General features: G+C 36.9%; 1 protein-coding gene across 1 annotated transcript in view; it reads left to right on the forward strand.

Annotated features, from left to right (window-relative positions):
• PRKN (parkin RBR E3 ubiquitin protein ligase) overlaps window positions 1-21,242 on the forward strand; it is a 679,650-nt gene that overhangs the window by 398,953 nt on the left and 259,455 nt on the right. The window contains exon 7 of the mRNA XM_084202932.1: window positions 10,927-11,063. Within this exon, the coding sequence (XP_084059058.1) occupies window positions 10,927-11,063 (137 nt within the window). The remainder of the gene's footprint in view (window positions 1-10,926; window positions 11,064-21,242) is intronic.

Below are 21,242 nucleotides of genomic sequence, written 5' to 3' on the forward strand. Positions count from 1 at the left end.
AGTTTGTTCTCTGCCTGTCTTTACTTGTTAACATAATTCACACAGCTGCATTTTCCATGTGCCCTCCAATTCTCATCAGTGAATTTCAAGGTTCTCTTCATTATTACCAGAAAAGGTTCTGTCATTGAGAGATTAGAGTTTGATAGCGTATGATATATGTGGTAGAAAATACATGAATTAGAATTATTTTAAAATTAAATATCAAGCATCTGTTGGCATTTTATTTCTCAGTATTGTTACATGTAAACTTGACAATAGTGTAACTGAATAATGTTTTACATGTGTCAGGTACATGAGTTGTAACTTAGGATATGGAATTTAATATCCCATGGAACTTCTGCAGTCTATTCTGTGAATGGAGCCATATACCATGTGGCATTTTTGATTATTTTGAAACATAATAAAGAAGCAAGACTCCCCTAGATTAAGAATAGCTTTTTTCTAAGCATCTTTTAGGGTTTCAAGGCAGAAAATCTGTAAATTTTCAGTTTAGTTTTTTTCCTTATTTTATCTGGAGCAATCTACAGGCTACAGTTTACCAAAAGTACTTTTGCTTGATTGCTAACACACATACAGTCTTAATCTCAGAGGTTATTTTTGCATGGCATCTAAAGTAAAAACAAAATCTAGTCAAGTCATGTCTATATATTCTGATTGGTTTGACATTTTTTTCTGAAACAAAGTAGGTAAAAGCTGCACTGATATTTTTAGGAACTTATGAATTTAAAAACTTTAAAGGTAAAAACTATATCTTGGAGTACAGCTTTCATATCTAAGGTTTCAACTGATTAGAGAAAGTACAACAGTCTGAATGCTTCTGTTAAAAGTAGAGGATAGGGATCGATGAATGATCTAATTTCCAATGATCACTGGTAAATACCAAGGTGGAGTTGTCATTTTTTTCAGTTGTTGTCCTATAATTTGGAAAAGAGAAAATACAAGAGTTCCATAATTTTTTGTATTGGGAAATCTTTGTTGTTTTGGGCTGCATTTTGAATTAAATGATGCTCTATTTGTTTGTTTTGTCAGTATGTTTTGCATAATAGAGTATCTCTGCTCACTGAACAAGAAAAGGAGCAGAAAGTGTTTTGTCACAGAGTCCAAATGTATTCCTTGGACACATTTTAGTGGTGTACAGATTCCTAGGGCTGAGCCAGCTCTTAGAATCCATGTGGAAATATACAGTCTTTGCCATGGGTATGGAAGAAATCCACAATTTGTAGTGAAAGATTTCTGTATATTGTATATGGTTTGATCAGCCTATGAATAAATATAGGTAGATTATGAAGTTAAGTAGTGCTACTATCCATACTGGTTGCAGGGCATCTCCAGGTTATTTTTTCACATATCAAACAATTTTTATTTATTGTTATGTCAAATTGTGGGTTTCCTTGTTTTCCATTCTATTCCCTTGTTTTTTATCCCTCCTTTTTTTTTCCTGATAGCTAGACTATAATTCAGACCCCAGCCCATATGTAGTTAAGTATGGTGTGTTCAGGGAGTTGCCAAAAGGAAGTTGAAGTCAGAAGATACCTTACCTTAGTGAATGGCTTTTATTATGTTTTGAATTTATCTTCCTTTTTTTTTTTCCCCTTTTTTCTTTCCCCTTAGAAATTACTGGGATATATGTCAAATTCCTACCTATAACCTCCCAAGGTTCTCTCCCAAGGCCAGGTTACTTCTTCCAGCAGAGAGGGTGTGTAACAGAAGAGTCAGTATGAAATGTGGGAATGATCCACGTGTTCTGGGAAAGCTGTAGATAGACCAGAGGAGTCAAAACTATTCATTAGTGCTGATAATTGTAGCTATTATGTCCCCTATGAGAAAGTTCAGAGTTTGCTTGCTACATCCTTTCCTTTAAGCAAATGGTCAGGGAGGACAAGGAGGGGGTGAGATCAAAAAGCCATATGCCTTCTCCCACTCTGTGTCAGCCCCCATAACCAGCTGTGTGTGAGGTGGGAGGTAAGCTGCTTTAGCAAAACAAGGGAAAGCTGGACAGCAGTGAAGTTTTAGTGAGATCCCTGAGATACGTGCCCTTTCAGGCACTATCATTTTCCAGTAAGAGTCTTCATATAAGTTCTGTGACATTTATATGAACAGTATATCATTATTTCATTACCTGAAAATCTGTTCTGCTTGAAGAACAGAGGGAATGGCCACCACAATTTTTTTTTCCTACAGTGTGTCTTCTGTCATAAGTCAGTTCTTGTTAGCATCACAAACAGCTTCCACATGATTTTCAGAGATAATATTATAAAGCAGTATTGTGAATTCCCTTTCTTCCATTCCTGCAATATTCAGTAAGTGTAGGAGACGGATAAATCTCATGGGTCTATTTGCTATTTACTTTCACTGTACTCTGCATATTGTTTGGGTATCAAGATCTGGTATTCTTATGGGAATGCAAAGTTCTATTCAGATTGATGTCAGTCTTCCTTAGAGATACACAGATGATTAGGTCAGGTGGGCAAAGATCCTTAGTACAGGATTTGTACTCCTGTACAAAGAGCAGTACGTTACCTGAGGCCTCATACGTAGATACATTCCTTGAAAGATGACCAGCCAGGCAGCCTCCAATTGGGCAGTATAAAACTAATGAAAATGGATGTGGAGATTAAATAGGAAACAGACACCTAAAATTGTTTGAGCTTCCAGAATCTTCTATGGAATTGGGTTCAATAACTATACATCCTTAGAATTTTCTGCGTGTTTTTATTGTCCCAGTTACAAATTCAGAAATTACACTTTCCAGACGAAAATAATTTGAGTTTACAAGTTCCTTTGGGTGGGGAGGGTGTTGTGGTAGTGGTGTTTGTTGGTTTTTTCCCAGTTGGAAAGTTGATTCCATTTACTCTCTTAAGTGCTAGAAGTTGGCATATAAGGTAGAAGGAGGAAGAGGAAAATTATATTTAAGCATAGAGTTGAGTGCATGTTGGGCATTTAAATTCTACAGCTGTGACACAGGGCTGTAATAAAATCAGAAACAGAAATTCACAATATGAATAAGACATAAAGAAGCCACTTTCACTGCTAGTACAATTTTCTGCTGGATGTTGCAAACTATTTTCTTCAGATTACTGAAGATAATTGACTGCTTTGAACACTTAAAATCTGCCAAGTCAGAATGCCTTCTGTGAGACTTGCTAGCCCAAGGCTTGTTCTTCCCTTTGAGTGGAGGTGCTGATGTAGAAGGTGTTCTCAGATAACTGCATCTAGACATTTGTGCTAAGGTATTTGCCTTGAGGAGAAAAGGATAAAATATTATCTGTATATTTTAAAGACAGTGAGGAGCTAAAAAAACAGGATTTCTATAAAGAAATGTCTTGTTATAACAATAGCTTTAGGGTAGTTTTTTGGTAAGATAATCATGTCTTTGGCTCAGACAGAAGACTCATTTAATGGCAAGCACCCTCAAGTTATTGTTTGGATCAACATATAAATTGAATATCCTTATTTGAAAAGAAAGATGAGAAAAAGCATAAAACATAATATTAAGGTGGTGAAAGATAATTCTCTAAGAGTAAATGCACTTAATGTATCCCTTCTACCTTCTGTTCCTTCTTCCATCTTTCTTTCCTCTTCCCTGCTTCTCTACCTTTCTTTGTTTTCCAGTCTTTTTTTTTTCTTCTATATGTTAAGAAATACAGTCCTAAAGTTCATGCACCAGGTGTATTTTCAAAGCTAACTGGAAGGGAATAACTGAAATTTACACAGTGGAGACGTGCTTTATCCAAAAGTTCTATTCCCTCCTGGAGTCCCAGGGAAATGAAAAGTATAATATGATAGCACCCCTTAAGATAATGTCCAATATTCTTTTCCTCCTGTGCCTTTTCCAGGGATTTAAGCATCCCCAAGAAGGCAAAAAGAGCTCCTGATTGTGTCTTCTCTTTTGTGTTAGAAACATTCTTCCGTATAATGTGTTTACAGAAACATTGATTTTTACAGGCTATCTCAAAAGGCTTGATTCTGGGAACAGAAAATAAGAAAAAAAAAATGGTAAGATGTAATAAGAAAAGAGTCCCAAACTAAAGCTCTGTTGTCATAAATCTGTATTACAGGACTCTTAGTTTTTAAACCTGAGTGTCCACATGCACACTGCTGTTGCCTGTTGAAGACAGCACACAGTAACCCCTGGACTATGCCCAAGAACTGTTAGGGACTTTGCTATTTGGCAAGCCTAAAAACCATGTCAGGTCCCATTCTAACAATTTAACACCACAGACAGTTGCATTCCAGTGGCATAAGAACATTTTCTGACAATATTAATTTTACTAGCATAAATGTCATGAGTAAAACTAAAATAAGATTACTATATAAGGTTTAAATTCTTGAAAGGAATCAACAGGACCTCAGTAGGCCCAGGGAGACCAATCAAGAGAACAAACTGCCATTAGGGTATGAAGGCATTTTGACTTTTTTTATTTTTTCTTCCTTAATTACTGAAGGACTGTTTGGTGCTGAATATGGTACAGATGAAATTGGTTCTTCCTCTTATTGTGATATCCCATCATTTTCCCCAACTTCACTGGTTACCTTGATGGGGTTTTTTTCCCTGAAAAACAAACCATACTGATTTCTTCCTGTGTGTCTCTGGTCAGAAAGCTATGAGTCTGTGAAAGGAAGGCTTCTTGGGCTATCAGGAGTGTGTGACTGCTGTGGACTGTCAGAGATGAGCAGTTTTGCTTGTGCTGCTAAGGGCTAGGTGCTGCCTCAGAGGAGAGGAAAGTCTGCTGTGAGCTTGCTTAAATCTGGGGAGGGGTAAAAGAAGCATTTGCCACCCTTTGCTGGCAAAAGCTGAGAGTACAGGTTTGGGAGGTCATGCATGCCAAAGAGTCAGTATAGAGGAATCAGCTCACAGCAAGCTGGAGCTCAGCAAGCTACAAAGGGTAACCAGCAAGCAAACCAGGGTTTGGGTTGGGGTGGTTTATGGGCTGCTGCCTTTGTTCACTTCTGTTGTCTTTTCCTTCTGTTACCAAGGTATTTTCCTTTTCTCTCCAGTGGAGTGTTAGTGAGGTTTTACAAGCATAGATGGAGGAAAAGGAACAGGTTCTACCCATCTCTTTTCAAATCACATCTGATTTGTTCGTTATTTGCTGTGCAGAGGAGCACTGTGAACTGAATCTGATGGATCACAGGATGTTTCTCCTCCAGCCTGATCACCTTCTCCCCCTTGATATCGTAGGATTCCGCCGCTAGTGGCAAGGGCGGTTATTGTGTCTGAACACAGAGCTCATCCAAGGCAGGTCTGAGCAAGCAGCCAGAGCAAACACACAGTCTCAGGTACTAATTTGAATGTACCAGTGCATGTAACAAAGAGTCCCCTTGCCCATGTCCTCAGGCAGCAGATGCTGTTGCCTGTCAGAGAGAGCAGAGATTTTACAGGCAATAATGTGTGTCATTTCCATGCCCTGAGAAAACCCTTAACAGCACAGCTAACAGGAACAGTGCTGAAAGGAGTACTTGCCATCATGCACACTAATTTTAAGCATGCCTGTTTTCTCCTCTATATTCTGGTTTAGCACAGTCAGGCTGTTTCTGGGTTCTAGCCTCTTGGCGCTGCTTTCCAGTAGAAATAAGAAACATGAAAGCACATTTTAGAGGAAAACATGTAACAGAGGAGAAAATAGGTCAGATTTCACTTGCCAGTGCTTCTTTAAGTTAACAGCTGTGGGTCAGAATACATTTTTATACAGAAGCACAGCCAGAAAATTTAAGCTTGTGCACTGATGTCTCATGGTGTTCATAACCTTCATTTCATGACCTTTGATGCATTGTGTGGCAAGTGATCAAAGACAAAAAACCAGGGTTGTGTTTTTGTTACTGTTTTAAGGGATTTAATATTTTAGTTTTCTGGTAATACTATATTTATCTGTACTGGGTTTTTTAATTAGAACACCCTATGTAAAGATATATTTTCATCTCTTAGGAAAGGAAATGTAGGGATGTATTTTTTTGGTTCATAAAAGTCCATGAAGGATGGATTCATGTCTGCAAAGGTATATACATCTGATATTACTTTCTTAGTACTTTTCTGAGTACTTTTTCTTTTCTCAGGTAAGGTCTTTATACCCATTTCAAATGCCTACCCTGTCTGAATATTTGGGGCCTGCATTGTTACTCATAAGTTGCCTGTAATTGATAGGTCACTGTTTTTACTAATCCATAATGGCATATTCCTCATTAGAAAGCAGGATTAGCTGCTCTACTTTCCTCCAAACTGTATAAATTCTAAACCACAAATGATTGTGGCAATTTTTCTATACTTTCTATATTTACATTTTATAGAAATATTGTCATCCTAATATATTGTAATAACATATTCAATCAGAAAGTACCTGGAAATATTTTCATGGTAAGAAAACCATGCACTTTAGGGGTCATAAATAGGCAATTCTTTCAATAGTTTTGAATAAGAGTGTGGAGTGTGTGTGATAGACAGGAAAGCCTAAAGTGTCACCAGTTTTGTAGGAATTAGAAGACTATATTCTCCTACATACACTCATATGAGGAAGCCACACAATGGATGAAGAATTTGGCTTATTTAGGCATTGTAATTTTGTTCTGCTATGAGGATAGAGCCAAAAAGAATTGACTGCTGCTCAAAGATATTATTTCTGTTTTTCATTTGATTGTTTATGAAGCAGGCAAGTGCCTGTAGTGTCCGGGTCACCAAAGTTTATATTTTTCTTTTTTTTTTTTTCCCCTTTACACATTTTTATCAGTGATTCACCTTTTCTTGATGGTGCTGACCTGAAACTTAAAAAACCTAAAATAGATCTGCTTTGGAATGACATGGAGATCCATTCAGAAATTAAATTATTTCACAGTGCTCATATAGCAAGCTTTTTGAAGTACAGGAAGATTGACAAAATGGAAAAATGTGCTATTAATGCAGAAGTGTTTTATGATAAATATAGTACTCATAGATGGGGTTAAAGGCTCTGATATAGCTGTGTGCATTCATATTTATTTACTTCAGAGAAAGGAACTCCACATGGCTATTTTTGCTTTGCTGACTGTGATCCCATCAAGGCAGCCTTATAGACATCTGCTAAGGTTTTTGTTATTATTTGGTTAAGATTTTGAGATTGAGGTGAGAAAAATCCAACTGTCACCTAGAAATGACCTCAAGGAGGTTTCACAGATTTGTCCAACATGATTTTCACATACATCTACAGGCTTAGATGTATTCCTTGCCCTAAAGTACTTCAGACTCTGGCTACTCACATTTTCTAAAAAATAATGGTCTCATATATGTGGTGTGCTGTTTAACCTTTATTCAGTCTAGCTTTTTTCACAACATTTAGAGTAAGGACCAAGCAAGAGAGAAATTGCCCCGTATATTTTCCAGTAGGCATTGCAAGATATATCAACTGATCCACTGTTACGTCAACAAATAATTCCTCATGCTAAATAGCCCCTCACAGCCATTGGACTCAATCTCTGTACAATAATAACCAGCATGAGATTTTTAGGGTGTACTAGAACAATCAATTTCTCAGAATGCTTCTTATCTAAACAAGATCAAGTCTTTGTATCTTTCCTTAGCCAGTATCCTGTGGTAGTCTGTCTGGGAATTACCTGCACCTTGCTGCTCTTAAGGGAAGGAGGAAAGGGCTTATGGACCAGAAATCACTTCCACCCCTGCTGTTGGGCCACAGTTATCCAACAGTATTAACACGAAGCAGAAAGATTTAAGGTCCCCTTTCTTTTTCATTTAAGTCAATGCACAATGATAAAATTCTATTGAAAAGGAATCCAAGCACAGGAGTGAGTTACTTATTATGGAAATTTCCAGTGATGCATTGTAATGTTAGATTTTCAATTTTTAAAAAGTGGTTACATTCCTAATTGGTGAACAAAAAGGACCAATTTATCCCTTGCTGTGAGAAACATTTTTCTTATATATTATTCTCATGAAGCCTCTAATTCAGCCAAACACATTATGTAAATGGAACCTATGAAACACTTTCTAAAATATATGTCAGATTTACATTACTAGCCTGTTGTGTTAGATTGAGGAAGGGACCTTGTTACACTGTGGCAATTTTTTTAACATTCATAATACTCCTTTCTAAAATAAATTGCATTTGGTACAAGTGAGGCTTCTATCAGTAACTCTTGGGTGTGTTGTAAATGAGTATTCACTAACTTCACCTGGGCATTGTGATCATAGTCTCTACATCTTCATCTTTACTGATCTTAAGAACAAGCTTTTATGCCCCTTTTAAACTAGAATTGCATTCTTTTGATACAAAATCTGCAAATGTTGGACTGCAGCAATTGTTCCAATGCCAAATGAATTTGGACCAATCTGCCTTGCACAGAGATTGAGTTTCTCAAAGCCTTATGACACAGATAGCCTGGGCTGAAAAATTAACGGGCAGTGTAAGAGCTGTGAGAGCTAAGCTTGTTTTTTCTGACACAGTCAGAACCCAGATTTATATCTCTCTTGTACACATTGCTTGGAGTCTGATGGCGTTAAAAGATAGCATTTTTAAAGATAAAATAAAGATGCAGTTTATTTATTTAAGAAAAATTTAAGGTAGATAAAGATGCAAGTTTAAATATGTACATGTATTGCTCTGCCCCTTCTGGAGGCTTTAGTTTTGATTTTAAACAGTGATACATTAAGAGGCAAAATCAATTATCACAAAATAATTTATGGCAGAAACTGAGCATAGTAGTTAATTTGCATAATGAAGTGCTGTTACTACTGATTTCATACAAGTTTATGTGGAAATGTTAACACTATTTTCATTTCTAGCCTGGCTTTAAGAAGCTCCACTTTTGTTGGCCTTCTCTTCTGCATCTCACCACACACATGTATTTTGTCTTTGAAGTGAGGTCAGAGAAGTGTGAATTTAGAAACAGGGAGCTTCCTATGAAACTAGAAAAGATACTCAGTGTAGTAATAAAAAAGAGCAATTAACCCTTAAAGTGAGATAGGCATTAAAACTATAGGCAAATTTTATTATATCTGCAATTTAAGAAGAAATATTAGGGGTTTTTCTAAAGTGTTTCTAGTTTTTCTGAAGGTTGCATTTGACTGGTGACCATAGGGACAAGGTGACTACTCCTCTACTTCTCCATAATGATTTGGGGACTGTCCAGAGCTAAATTCATAGAGATCAGCTTCTCATTTTGCCTTACAGCTGTTTTTTGGTTTTTTTAAATTATTATTTGGTACATTCAGAACAGCAAGTGGGCACCTAATAAGGATTAGTAACGGGGAGGTTTTATTTAATTCAGTTTTAAGCTGCTTTATTCAAGAAAATCCTTAAAACACAGAGATTATATTTTTGGAGATGCTAACACACTGCCATGAATTCTATAGTATGTACAATACTAAAACATATTTTCATGGAAGATTAAATGCTTGTGTACAGTATGTGAAATGACTGATTGCATTTTGAAGCTGTATTCCCACACTTGAAGTCTTTGTGTTTTACTGTTTCAGGGGATTTTCAAAGCATCCTCCCAAGTTTTAGAGAAAATGTAGCAGTATTTCTAACCCTAATGATTTTTTCAGAAGTCTTGCTGTATTTCATTTAGTATTTCAATACTTGTCTCCTGGAGTACCATAAATGTGTGAGAATTCATAATTTTATTTTTAAAAATAAATTATACTTCTTCCTAGTTACTAAAAAAATTTAAATTTGGGGTGAATTTCTGCCTGTGTTCACTCACAAGCAAATTAAAGGAATAAAGTAATTCAGCATTTGAATGGGAATCTCACTGTTGTATTTAATTTAACACATTTAATCTCTTTTTTTTTTTTGCCATTTTGAGACTTGAGTTTGGTAATAGCTCTGAAAGATACAAAATGCTGTATAGAATACTTTACTTTGGAACAGACAGTTGTGTTATGTCCATCAGAAGTTAGCAGAATTTACCCTAGAGTTGAGCAAAACCATTAAGTTTGATCAGCATGTTCCTGCAGTGAAGGCACATTTCATGTGTGTGTAACATTTTCTGTGTTACTCAATTTTTCTTTCCCCTTCAGTGTGCTGCTCCTGGACAGGCTTTTGGAAACCACTGGCTCTCTGGCATTCCTTGCTTTTACTATCACTGGAGAGTCTGAGTGCAGACCATCTCAGGAGTAAAACTCTTTGCCCTCACTTATTTCAAGTGTTTCCTCTCTGCATCTCCACAAGCAGTGTTCTGTCAGGCTTGGGATAGCCATGTTTAGTCTCTGCATGTATGAGGGGTGTCTGCACTCCTGTCGTGGTCCATGGAGGCTTAGCCCACACAGGCAGTGGAGCCTAATTGATCACTCAGCCCACCCTTCTGCAGGCACCTGGAGGATGATCAGCTCCAGCCTCCGCTAAGTGTATTGACCATAGCAGGAATATCTCACTTACATATGGAATTTCTCACTTAAATTTAGCCCAGCACTTAAATTTAGGTGTCCCACTCCCAAATTGAATCCCACACCTCTGACCAGAAGCTGAAATACTTTACTCCTTAGTACTAAGAGAATGCCTTTGTTGCAGAGTTCAAATGACTGCCTTGAGAGGCTGAAGGCACATGGTGATTTTCACAAAATCTTTACTTTCCTAGATAGTCACATACCTATTTTATTCTACCTATCACCATTTGATCTTTTACCATATATGATCTTTCTTCACCTCGTATAAAGGATATCTGTTACTAAATGACTTTTCTTGGTTTAGGTTTCAGTTTTCAGTAAAGTTTCAACTTTCAGTAAAACTTTACTTCCATTTCTTCATATCTGATTCATTTTAGAAACCATCTCTTTTAAAAAGTGCTGCAATATGCCAGGATAAATTCTATTTTTACATATATAATAATCCTGTGTACTGTGAATTAAAAATTATTATTGAATGAGAAGTTTGAAATGAAGCTTTCTGTGGAGTTCAGTAGAGTCCTTGTTCATCACCCTCACTGCTTTGTCTTTAACAGGAGTCCTGTGCTTGTGTTCCAATGTGTGCATCGCCATGTCATCTGCCTGGACTGCTTCCATCTGTACTGTGTGACCATGCTGAATGACCGCCAGTTCATCCATCACCCAGAGCTTGGCTATTCCCTCCCCTGTGTAGGTATGTTTCTGGTGATGTTTTTATATATATATTTTTTTAATGTAATTTTGATTTCAGGGTAAGATTTTTTTTTAAACACATTCGTTTTGTGTAAATCAGTGGAATTATACTGCATTCATAGAAGTTGTTTAATTTGTTGGAGAAAATATTTGAATATTGAAGTGGCTTTTGCTAAGCATGTGAACTGGAGAATTAACTGGATTTTAAAGAGCATTTCTTTTAAAATCAAATGTTTACTTTCTTCACATTAGTATTTTATAATCATGAAGTACAAGGAGATGGTAGCATTACACTCCATTTAAAAACAAACAAACAAAACACCTTGACCTTACAAATTTTCAATTTCAAATTAAGCAAATTATTGACTTTCTTGGTCTGTCTTCAAGCACTAATGAAAATGGACTGCAACAGGAATTTTAATTACTCTTCCTTTTCGTGAAGTTATTATTGCTAATTATAACCTCTTTGAATGAAATGTAGTTACGTGTTTTACTTGAGTAGGAAACAAGGTTTGACTTAACTAAACAAAGAGTTAAATAGAATATAGAAGACTTGTTTTGAGAATTGATTCAATTGCACTGGCATGTGGACTGCAAAACTGTCAAAAATTTTGCTATGAAGAAGTATATCCTATACAGAGCATTTTTTTCTCTTGGTGTTAAATTAAAATGGGAGCATATATGTTTGTCTTAAGTGTTGTATCATGGTATGAGAATAATTTTACAGCATATTAGAAGTTGCATAGAAGATAGGTTTGTCTGGGTACCTGGATGGCTGATAAATAAGTTTCAAACCCCATTAGATGGGAGAAAAATTAACCAAAGTTCTTAGTAGAGTGGCATCTATTTAATCTGATAACATGCCTTGATGATATTGAAAATACAGTAGTAAGAAATAATTAAAATTATTTCTTTTTAATTGCTTCAAGAACAAGCAAGCAATGTTTCTTCACATTTCACTAGAATTGCTGTTGATGTGCTGTGTTGCCAGGTCTTATTTTACTTCCCCCTAAACAGCTACTGCATTTACACACTGATGTCATCCTACACAAAATAATATTTAATGTTTTGTATGAAAACTTGTCATGAGAAACTGAACAGGAACTTTTTACCCAGTGTTCTTTCCTTGAGCTTTACATTAGCACAGTACAGTGTGGTCAGTCTGTACTCTCAGCCTCCTTCCTTGCTATTCCAGAAGTTAATCCATTTGCTGCTCCCACACAAATTAATAAGCTGCTTGAGTAGAATCCTTCCTTTTTCCCCCTGTTTTATTGATTTCTTCCATTTTCTTCTGTTAGCTCCTTAGGTTAATCAGTTATGCCAGTGGTGCAGCAGGCAGCTCATCTTTCTCCTCACTTGTGGGCCTTCTGGCTGCTGTGGCTGGTGTCAGAGAGCTTCCTCCAGTTCAGGCTGATATGTCAAACTAATGACCCGTCTGCCTCTTCTGTCTGTAAACCCATTGCTAGTCATGCTGCACTAAACTTGTATTAGGATTTTTCCATATATTTTCAACTCCAGTTGCTCAGTTCAGAAGTTCTTTTTTCTCTGAGAGGAGACTAAGAAGTTTTCAGAAGTTTTTACCCCTGACTGGCAGTTGTCAGGCAGTCTTTTTCTCTTTTCTGTTTGCTGAAGTTGAACATTATGGGAATTGAACAGTGGAAGCAGAGTAGAGATGAGACGAATACACAAAAAGATGGTGCTGGGATGCTCAGGGTTGCAATTTCAGTCTTGGAGTGGTGAGGAAGGCATAGGTTTGGCTTAAGAAAGGCATGCTGTAGAGGATGCAGAAAGTATGGTGTACTTCTGCTGTTCAAGTGAGGTAGAGTTCAGCTGAGGAAATGGGAAAGAAGCTATTGCTGCCAGTCTAGCCTCAGCTGTGTTGTACTCCAAGTGTTGTAACAGCTATATATGGCAAGACTAAAATATTGCTAATCTCAAAGTTTCAGAACTCCCCAAATTGGAAAGTTGTTTTTAAAATACTAAACCTTAAAACAGTTCTAATAGCAGAAGTAATAGTAATGCAATTGCAATATTTTTTCTCTCCCATTGATTGCTACCTCTGTCAGTTATCTCTGTTATGTTAGCAGTTTTGCATAAAAAAAAAGAAGCTCTTGGGAGTATTCTGTAAGCAGAGCTGTTGTAACTTCATGGTTCATTTCTGCAGCTGTCTGAACCTGACTTTCTGATAGACAGGTCATTTGATTGTCTCTAGTATTAAGTTATACTTGAGTTAGGAACTAATGATATTTTTTTATTCTTTGAGAAAGTCATGAGACTGTTTCATCATACCTGTGGGAAGGAGGCATGCCTTCATTGCCAACCTCTTCCTACTGTTCAGACCCAAGGGGTTTTATCCTCCTTCATAGCTATGGATGCAGCAGCTCTCATCAATGAATTCATTTAAGAAACTTACACAACAGTGTCACGTGATTTTCTTTTCCACTTACCATGATACTTCTACTGAATAGCATAAGATGGCATTTTTACAGTCTACAGTTCACAATCTTAATTTTGCAATGCAATTTTCAGTTTGTATTTACAGGTAGGTATGATAAAGCACTATTTGACACAGCTTTTTCTAATTACTTCAATGAAGCCTCAAATGAATTCTCCTTGACAGGAATGAACACCATGGGACATACCAAGAAAAGACCTTTCTTATTCTGGCAATGTGGGTTTAATACATGTTGTATCTAATAGAGAATGACTCAAAGTAAAAAAAAAAAAAACAACCATTATGTCTGAGCTTTACTGAAAAGATAGAGGTTTGTTTGAGCCTTCTTCTAAAAGGAATACAAAACAGAATCATATTCACTCTGATGAGATTTATGTTATGGTAGCTGACCAGGCTGCACAGACAGCTCAAAAGAGTCTGCATTTAAACATGTATTTTTAAACACCACAGACTAATGCTGAAATAGTGTTTGTGATGTCTTGAAGTTTGAGGTTTGTATTTTTAAAAGTAATTTGATCATTTTCATGTAAGAGTAGATTTACTTAAAAACTGGCACATTTCTTCAAGGTATTCGTGCACACATTGCCCTCAAATTCTACGGGAGGGCTTGATTTTGTAATTAAGCATAGTTAAATAGCTGGCACTTCCAATTAGTTGTGTTCATTCTGGTGTTTTTCAAAAATAGAGATAACATAATGAACATAGCCTGGAGTTTCCATTAACATTTGACTCACTGTTCCTGATTTTTATCAAGGGAATGTACCAACATAGCAAGTTTTTTATATCTTTTATTGGATCAACCTAGAGGTGAAAGCACCATACACACAACAGAATAAAAATAAACAGCAGCTGCTACAGCAAAGGGTCACTGTGACAGACGAGATCAGTGTTATCATCACAAGTGTATGATAACTTGAGCTGGAAAGGATCTAGGGATTTCAGATAAACAGGGCTTCTCAAGTAGATTTAATTTCTTGCTTCCTGGCACACATGTGCCAGAGGATGCATTTTTTCATTTCATTCAGGTATTTTGTGTGGTTATCTCCTTGCTTTGCTTTGATTTCTGTTATGGGGCCTAATTAAGCAGGAGATAAGAAGGTTTCAAAAGAAAGCTATCATCTGAGCTGATGAGCTATGATATATCACCTCAATAGTGCCATAGCTTCACTTTGTTCCAAAACAAAATGTGTCATTGCTGTAATTTTTGGAAGAACAACATTAATTCCTTAGTGTTCAGCTGCTAATCGAGTGGCAGGCAGCAGAACTCCAGCTGAGAAGAGCCAGCCTTGAGGACCAGAGCTCCGAGCACAGTAGCAGTGCATTGATGGGATTAGCTGCTCACAGGAGTGCGGCAGCAGCCCCACCACTCCAACCCACTGCATCCACTCAGAGCAAGCGCCTGCAGATAGGAGCTGGACAAATTCCATTGGTCATTAAAAATAAAAAAAAAAAGTAAATGTTACAGATTATACTCTCTGCCCTTGTTAAATAGCAACAAAAATCTATCCCATCTCTCTGTGTGGCGTCTTGTATTAATGAGGCTTCATGCATAGAAATTTCCATGAGTGGTGACCTCCAAGTATCTTTGAAATAATTAATAAGGTGCTTAGAGGGATGGATTTGCATATGCATGAAAGATCATTTATGGTTATTTAGTTACTGTGCAGGGCAAAGAATCTTATAGCATTACCTCAAAGAAGGAATTATATACAAATATACAATGTATTACCTCTTTTAAGCACTTTCTTTTCCTATGAACACTGTTGTCCTTTTAAAATAGCATTAGCGCTTTATGAATCTTGGTCTCCAACGTAAAATAGACTTCCACAGTTCTTTGGTAGTAGAAAAGTTGGTGATACCAAGGAAAGGCAAGGTTTTATGCTGCTGTAGGCACTTTGCAAAAACATCTTTGCATCACTTTATTTCTTATGAGTAATCATATGCATGATATATTTTAAAAGAAACCAGATAAAAGATGCAGTTCTCCTGATGACTGTAAAACACTATTTTATCTGGAAGTAATCTGATTTTACCTCAGATATATAAATAAATAAGGAGAATTGCCCCAGTTTGTGCATGGAACTGCTAATAAAAAGGACTAAAGCTTTAAAGTATAATAAATTGCCTCAAGAACCACGTTCCACTGAAGGAAAGCTTCTAGGGGTTAGATTAAATTTTTTATTCACATTACATGCTATTTGTATAATAACAGTATGGCAATGCAGTCATGAATCTCTGAATCTTTCAAAATCCAAGTACCCTTGTAGAAAAGGGGAGAATGAACAGCTTAAGCAAAGTTTGCAAGTAGAAGGGAGGAGGAAAACTGTGATTTGACCACACCCAATAGTGTGTTTGAGTCTTTTCTGTTCTGGACAAAAGCTCCAACCAATTTCAGAAGGTGCAAGTATGCAAGGGGGTTTAAAGTGAAGGTCAATGTTCTAGGAACAGCATGCATAGTTTGGTGGGGCCTAAAGTGAGCCAGTTACAAGAACAGGTACAAGAAATAAGAGTTTCCTGGTGTGAAGCCTCAATATGTCAACAGTCTCTGAAGTCTGTGTTCTCCAATAACACTGCTTAAACATATTTGAGATACATTAGGAAATTGCAAAATTTGGAAAATGGGAGTGATTATTAGAGGAATAAAATAAAAGGGATTAAAACACACACATTTGCGGATTTAGGAATTAATGAAAAGTACTCTTCAAGTTTAATATTTAGGAGCTGGTAAATTCTTGGCAGCAGTCAACTTTTTGTAATTTCTTGTTGGTATGAAATATCTGAGCATACAGAAGCAGACTTTGACAGAGAAGGGAGCCAAAAACCTATAAATAAACCGGATTTTTATTCTCAAGGATTAGTTGAATTTGCAGAAGTTTCCTGAAGTAGCTTCCTGAAAAATCTTTTTATGGTCTTCTGCATTCTCCTCTCACTGTGGTCATAAAATAAACATGAACTAACAGTGTATCAAGTGCTTTTTTGTGTTCCTTTACTAGCACAAGCTCATGAGACTAGCTCAAAGGACATAGTTAGAAGTCACAGCAGCTCTTTCATTTCCATTTTCACTGTTGACTGAAGTTCAAGCAGTGACATCTGAGGTTTGTTCCCTCAAGTCTTTGTGCTGTTTCTGTGGCTACAGATTGCCAGCTTCTTATCTAAACAGCCTTCAAATCTACAAAACAAGCAGAGCTTGATCCCATGGTATATTTGAAGCAGGCATTGGATTATTTTCTGGGAACAACTACAGTGAAATCATACAATGGGATACTTACAGAAATCTGAGTGGCCATAATTAAATTCTGCATGAGTCGTCTTATCCATAGGTGTTTTTCGCCCTTATCTCTCACTAGTCCTTCTATTGCAATATATTTCATTTGCAAATTGCATAGAGATGACATTGCACATAGGCTTAATCTGGTTAGCAATAATGAAGGACAAGAGATAATGAAAAAATCTTGCATGGAAATTAATTAACTTTAAAAGAAACTAGAAATGAACTTTGAAAGCACACTTCTTGTCCTGTGAAATGAGGTAGTTGTGTCAACACAAAACAAACATACTGGAGCAGAGGCAGAAGTGTGTGCAGAGGGGTCTATCTGTCTTTCACTATTTCTGTGTCCAGCTGAAACAGAGCAGAATTTTTGTCTCAGCTGGAGTCAGTGAAACCTGTGACTTTGCCTTTGGAAACTCATGGTGTTTGTTCTGACTGAAAGTACTTCAGCCCATAATTGTTTACCTTACAATGATTAGTTGATGTAGGTATTTGGTTGATAAGTAACTTTTAAGTTGCCATCTGATTGAGAAAAATCATCACATACATGGACAGTAAAATCAAGTCATACAGTTTTATTAGTCACCAGCTTTACACTGAACTTCTTGGATGGGTTTTTAACTCAAGCTATTTCCTAATTCATCTTATGTAGCTGCTGTTATAGCAAGTACAACGACTTGGACTGTACCTCTTTAATGCCAATTTTCTCCAGGAAAATATATATTTTTAAGAAAGAAGGGTCAGCTTCTGCAAAAGGAACTTTTGTGTTCATTCATGGCTGCAGATGCATTTTCAAGCAGGACTACATTGAGTTGTCCATGGATGGTGTTCCAAGTCCTGAATGGCTTTGCTCGGTGCTCCCGTTCTAGCTCATAGGCAGTTAATGTTCATGAGGACGTCTGGGTGAAATATGGGAACAGTTGAGATGAATAGAAGGAAGGAATAATAATATAGGGAATAGTGGAAAGAAGAGTCATGAAGGGAAGGAACTGAGAGACCAAATGGCTGGGAATAAAGGAGAAGTGTTGGTGACTATTCAAGGCATGAAACAGGAAAGATCTAAAGGGTGAGGGTAGGTAAAGTGATTAAATAATGCCTCCAGTTTCTCTCATAAAGCTAGGAATTTACCTTTCCATGACAGTAGTTCATTAGTTTATATGTAGACTGTTCTTCAACAGACTGGAAATACATTTGTCCTAAAAATGTCCAAGAGACTGAAGATGATGTTGATTTTTACAGCCAGAATTTGTTTGAGGTCTTTATCTTACACTCATGCAGCGTGAGGGGAAGCTGACCTTTCATGTTTGGATAATTAGAGATTTCCTAATGGATCAGTTTTTATGCAAGCAAAGAGTTTCTTTCAGTATAATGCCATCCCTGAGGTGGGCTGTGCAAGCAGCAGGCTTTATAAGAAATCATTGCTGTCTGCTAACCTATATACTCCATAAATAACCTGCTGGGACCAACTGTGGCACATGCAGCATGTGTTTAGTCTCCAAAGCCTAGTGATTAATATTCCCTGAGTCACTTTCTGAGCCTTGGTCTCCCACATGGCAGCACATAGAGCTGCTGCCATATCACAGAACCAGCTAAAGACATTCCCCTTCAACAAGAAGTTGGCTTTAATTAAATTTCTGTGTCTGGGAAGTGAAAATCTAATTTTCTTTTTGACATTTTCTATATTACTACTTAGACAAAATTATGAAAATAATTAATCCCTGTGAAGCAGACATCAGCATTATAAGAGATACAAAAATATTGCATATAAATAATACTACTAATCACCAATCTATTATAATTTATTGATGCAAGGTCTTATTAAAACTCTTAAATCAGATTTGTTCTTCATATAGCAGATGTGTGAAATGATTGCACAATGTAGATGCAAGTAGGTTATAAAAAGTAACATTGTTCAAACTGCTTCTCAATAAATTCTATCTCCCCAGAAATGTATTTCCAGACAACAAATAAACGGGGGAAAGGAGATAAGGTGTGTAATTTAGGAAAGAGGTTTTGATTGTATATCTGAGTCATATACAGTCCAATATAATGGTGAATGAAACTGTTGATGGATGAAAGGTCTGCATGCAATAACAATATTCTCATTCTGGCCCATGGGGAATCCTTTTTCACATTAAAAAAGCCATCATGTCGCCTAGTGTCATTTGGTAGCTTTGTTTCCTTCCCTTCTTATAAGCATGGAAATTATTAACTATGATTATCTGTTGCTTATAGAAACTTGCCACCATATGATAACAGAGTAGTCTTATTTGGAAATAATTCGGGATTCTTTAAGATAGAAAATATTTGTGCTTAATCATATGATGAGTTTTAATGTGCTCTTACAAATGAATTACTAAGATGCTTGCAGTTAGCTTTTTTTCCTTTGATGCCTGATAAATTTGGGCTAGTTAGAAATTTTTATGTTTCATTTTCTCTTTTCAAAACCAATGTAGCCTCATTATTTCAGTGAAACTAATAGGACAATAGGATTTGCCAGAACAAGTTAGTATTCCTATATTTACTGCATTTTTAAAAAATATAAACATATAAATATCTGTAAGGAAACTAACACTGGAGTTTGCAGAGTATGGTGATTCTGTTGAGCACAGCTGGGCAGAATCAGGGACACCTTCTAAGAAAGGACTTTCCTAGTACACCGTTCAATCTGATTCATAGCCGAGGCAGGAATAAAGGGACATGAAATAACAGTCAGTTGAGAATGACAATGAAATGTGTATTTTACTTATACATTGTTTAAATAAGGGTGAGTGAAGTTCTTACAAGACTTGCCCATTTCTGAAACACCTATGGAAGTGAAACTTGACTGACCCTTGTTAGTCATGTCCTTCGCTAACAATTTAAGTTTGAATATTCACACTTTTCCTGTTAATACCTTTGCATACCTTGTTCACAGAAATGCTCATGGATAAATTTTAACAGTAAATAATAAGCTGTAATACAACCATATTCATAAGATTACATAATGTGTGGAATGTTAAGCCTTTAGTGCCTTGAGCGGGCCTAGACTGAAGATGCATCCTATAATCTATTTGTTTGTACCAGAGATCAGAATGTTAGGAAACAGTCCTATTTGAAACTGAGACCATCTCTCAGCATCCTAGTGGGTGACTGCAAGCACACTACCTGCCTGTCAGTCAGTACCTGTTTTCTTCTCTTCTGTGTTACCCTTTGCCCTAGATGTCTCTTTTTAAACACCATAAAAAATGAGGTACTGCTATAAAAGCAATGACCTGGCAAAGTGTGCAGTTCTTGCCACTTGGTGCACACCTCAGCTACTCCACCTTCAGCTTTGTGGCTAACACTGCAGGAGATACCAGTGCTTCAGGAATGCTTTTACTGTTAGGCTTTTACAGAAACAACCAAAATATCCATGGCAGAGTTTTACTGTATTAATACCAAACTGGAAATCTGAAGTTCTCATCCCCATTTAAGATATTTGGTTGTGACTGTGAATTCTGTATAAAACATATAAAACATAGCTATATGTAAAATGTAAATAGCTTAGCTGAAGGTGTTAAAAACCAGACAAATGACACAACTGGGAAGGACAGTGACAAAGGTCTGCCCCTTAAAATTCTCCTGCTTAGTTGTTCTGATTTCTTCCTCTATTTGTTCCCTTTCTTTATTTTTCCCTAAGAATATGCCTCTCTTGAGTCTGCATTATTTCTTTTCATGATTTATTTATTTCTTGGTTTCTGGGAAGTAAAATATATTTTCTATTCTGTCCTTCACTGCCATTCCCTTTGTTGTCTGGCCATCTCTGTTGCTTTATTTGCTAAACCCTAAATATTGCTAGCACACCCCCGGATTCTTTTCCCCATTTTTCTCTTGCTCTTCATTTCTCATTTTGTCTTTCTTTTCTCTCCGTCACCTTGTCATGCTTTCCATCTCCTGCCCTCTTTTGTTCTGATTGAGATTCCAGTCACTCTTGATCTCTTCTGTAAGGACCACAAAGCAGTGAGGCCTCTGGGCAGATGAAAGCATGAGGAAAACTGACTCTGAAGGTGGAGTAATGAAAAGGGGTCGCTTCTGAGGGTCAATTTTTTGTCTGTGATCACTAGAAAAAGGCCGTTTGGTATTGTCCCTCAGCTGCATAGGAGAACCAGCTAGGTCTAATTCCCTGACCTTTTCTTTCCCAGGAATATTCGCATTCACGTGTTGAATGCCTGGCACTGTGGCTTGTGTGTCCCCTGGAGAGAGGCAATGGCAGTAGTTAGAAGTGAAGACTGGAGTGCTCTGATAACCTGGCTCAAGACAGCTGCTTGGGAAAGAGAGCCTTGTGTCAAAAAGAGGGTGGGGCTCAAAGGGTTGGTTATTAAAACCATGTTCCCTTCATTATCCATACCAGGTAGAAAACAGCTAGTAAGAATCTGGGACTTTTTTTTCCTCTTTTTTTCTCTGTAGCTTTGCAAGCAAATAAGCACACATAGGCA

The sequence above is a fragment of the Fringilla coelebs genome (assembly GCF_963513975.1).
Source record: "Fringilla coelebs genome assembly, chromosome: 3".
NCBI lineage: Eukaryota > Metazoa > Chordata > Aves > Passeriformes > Fringillidae > Fringilla > Fringilla coelebs.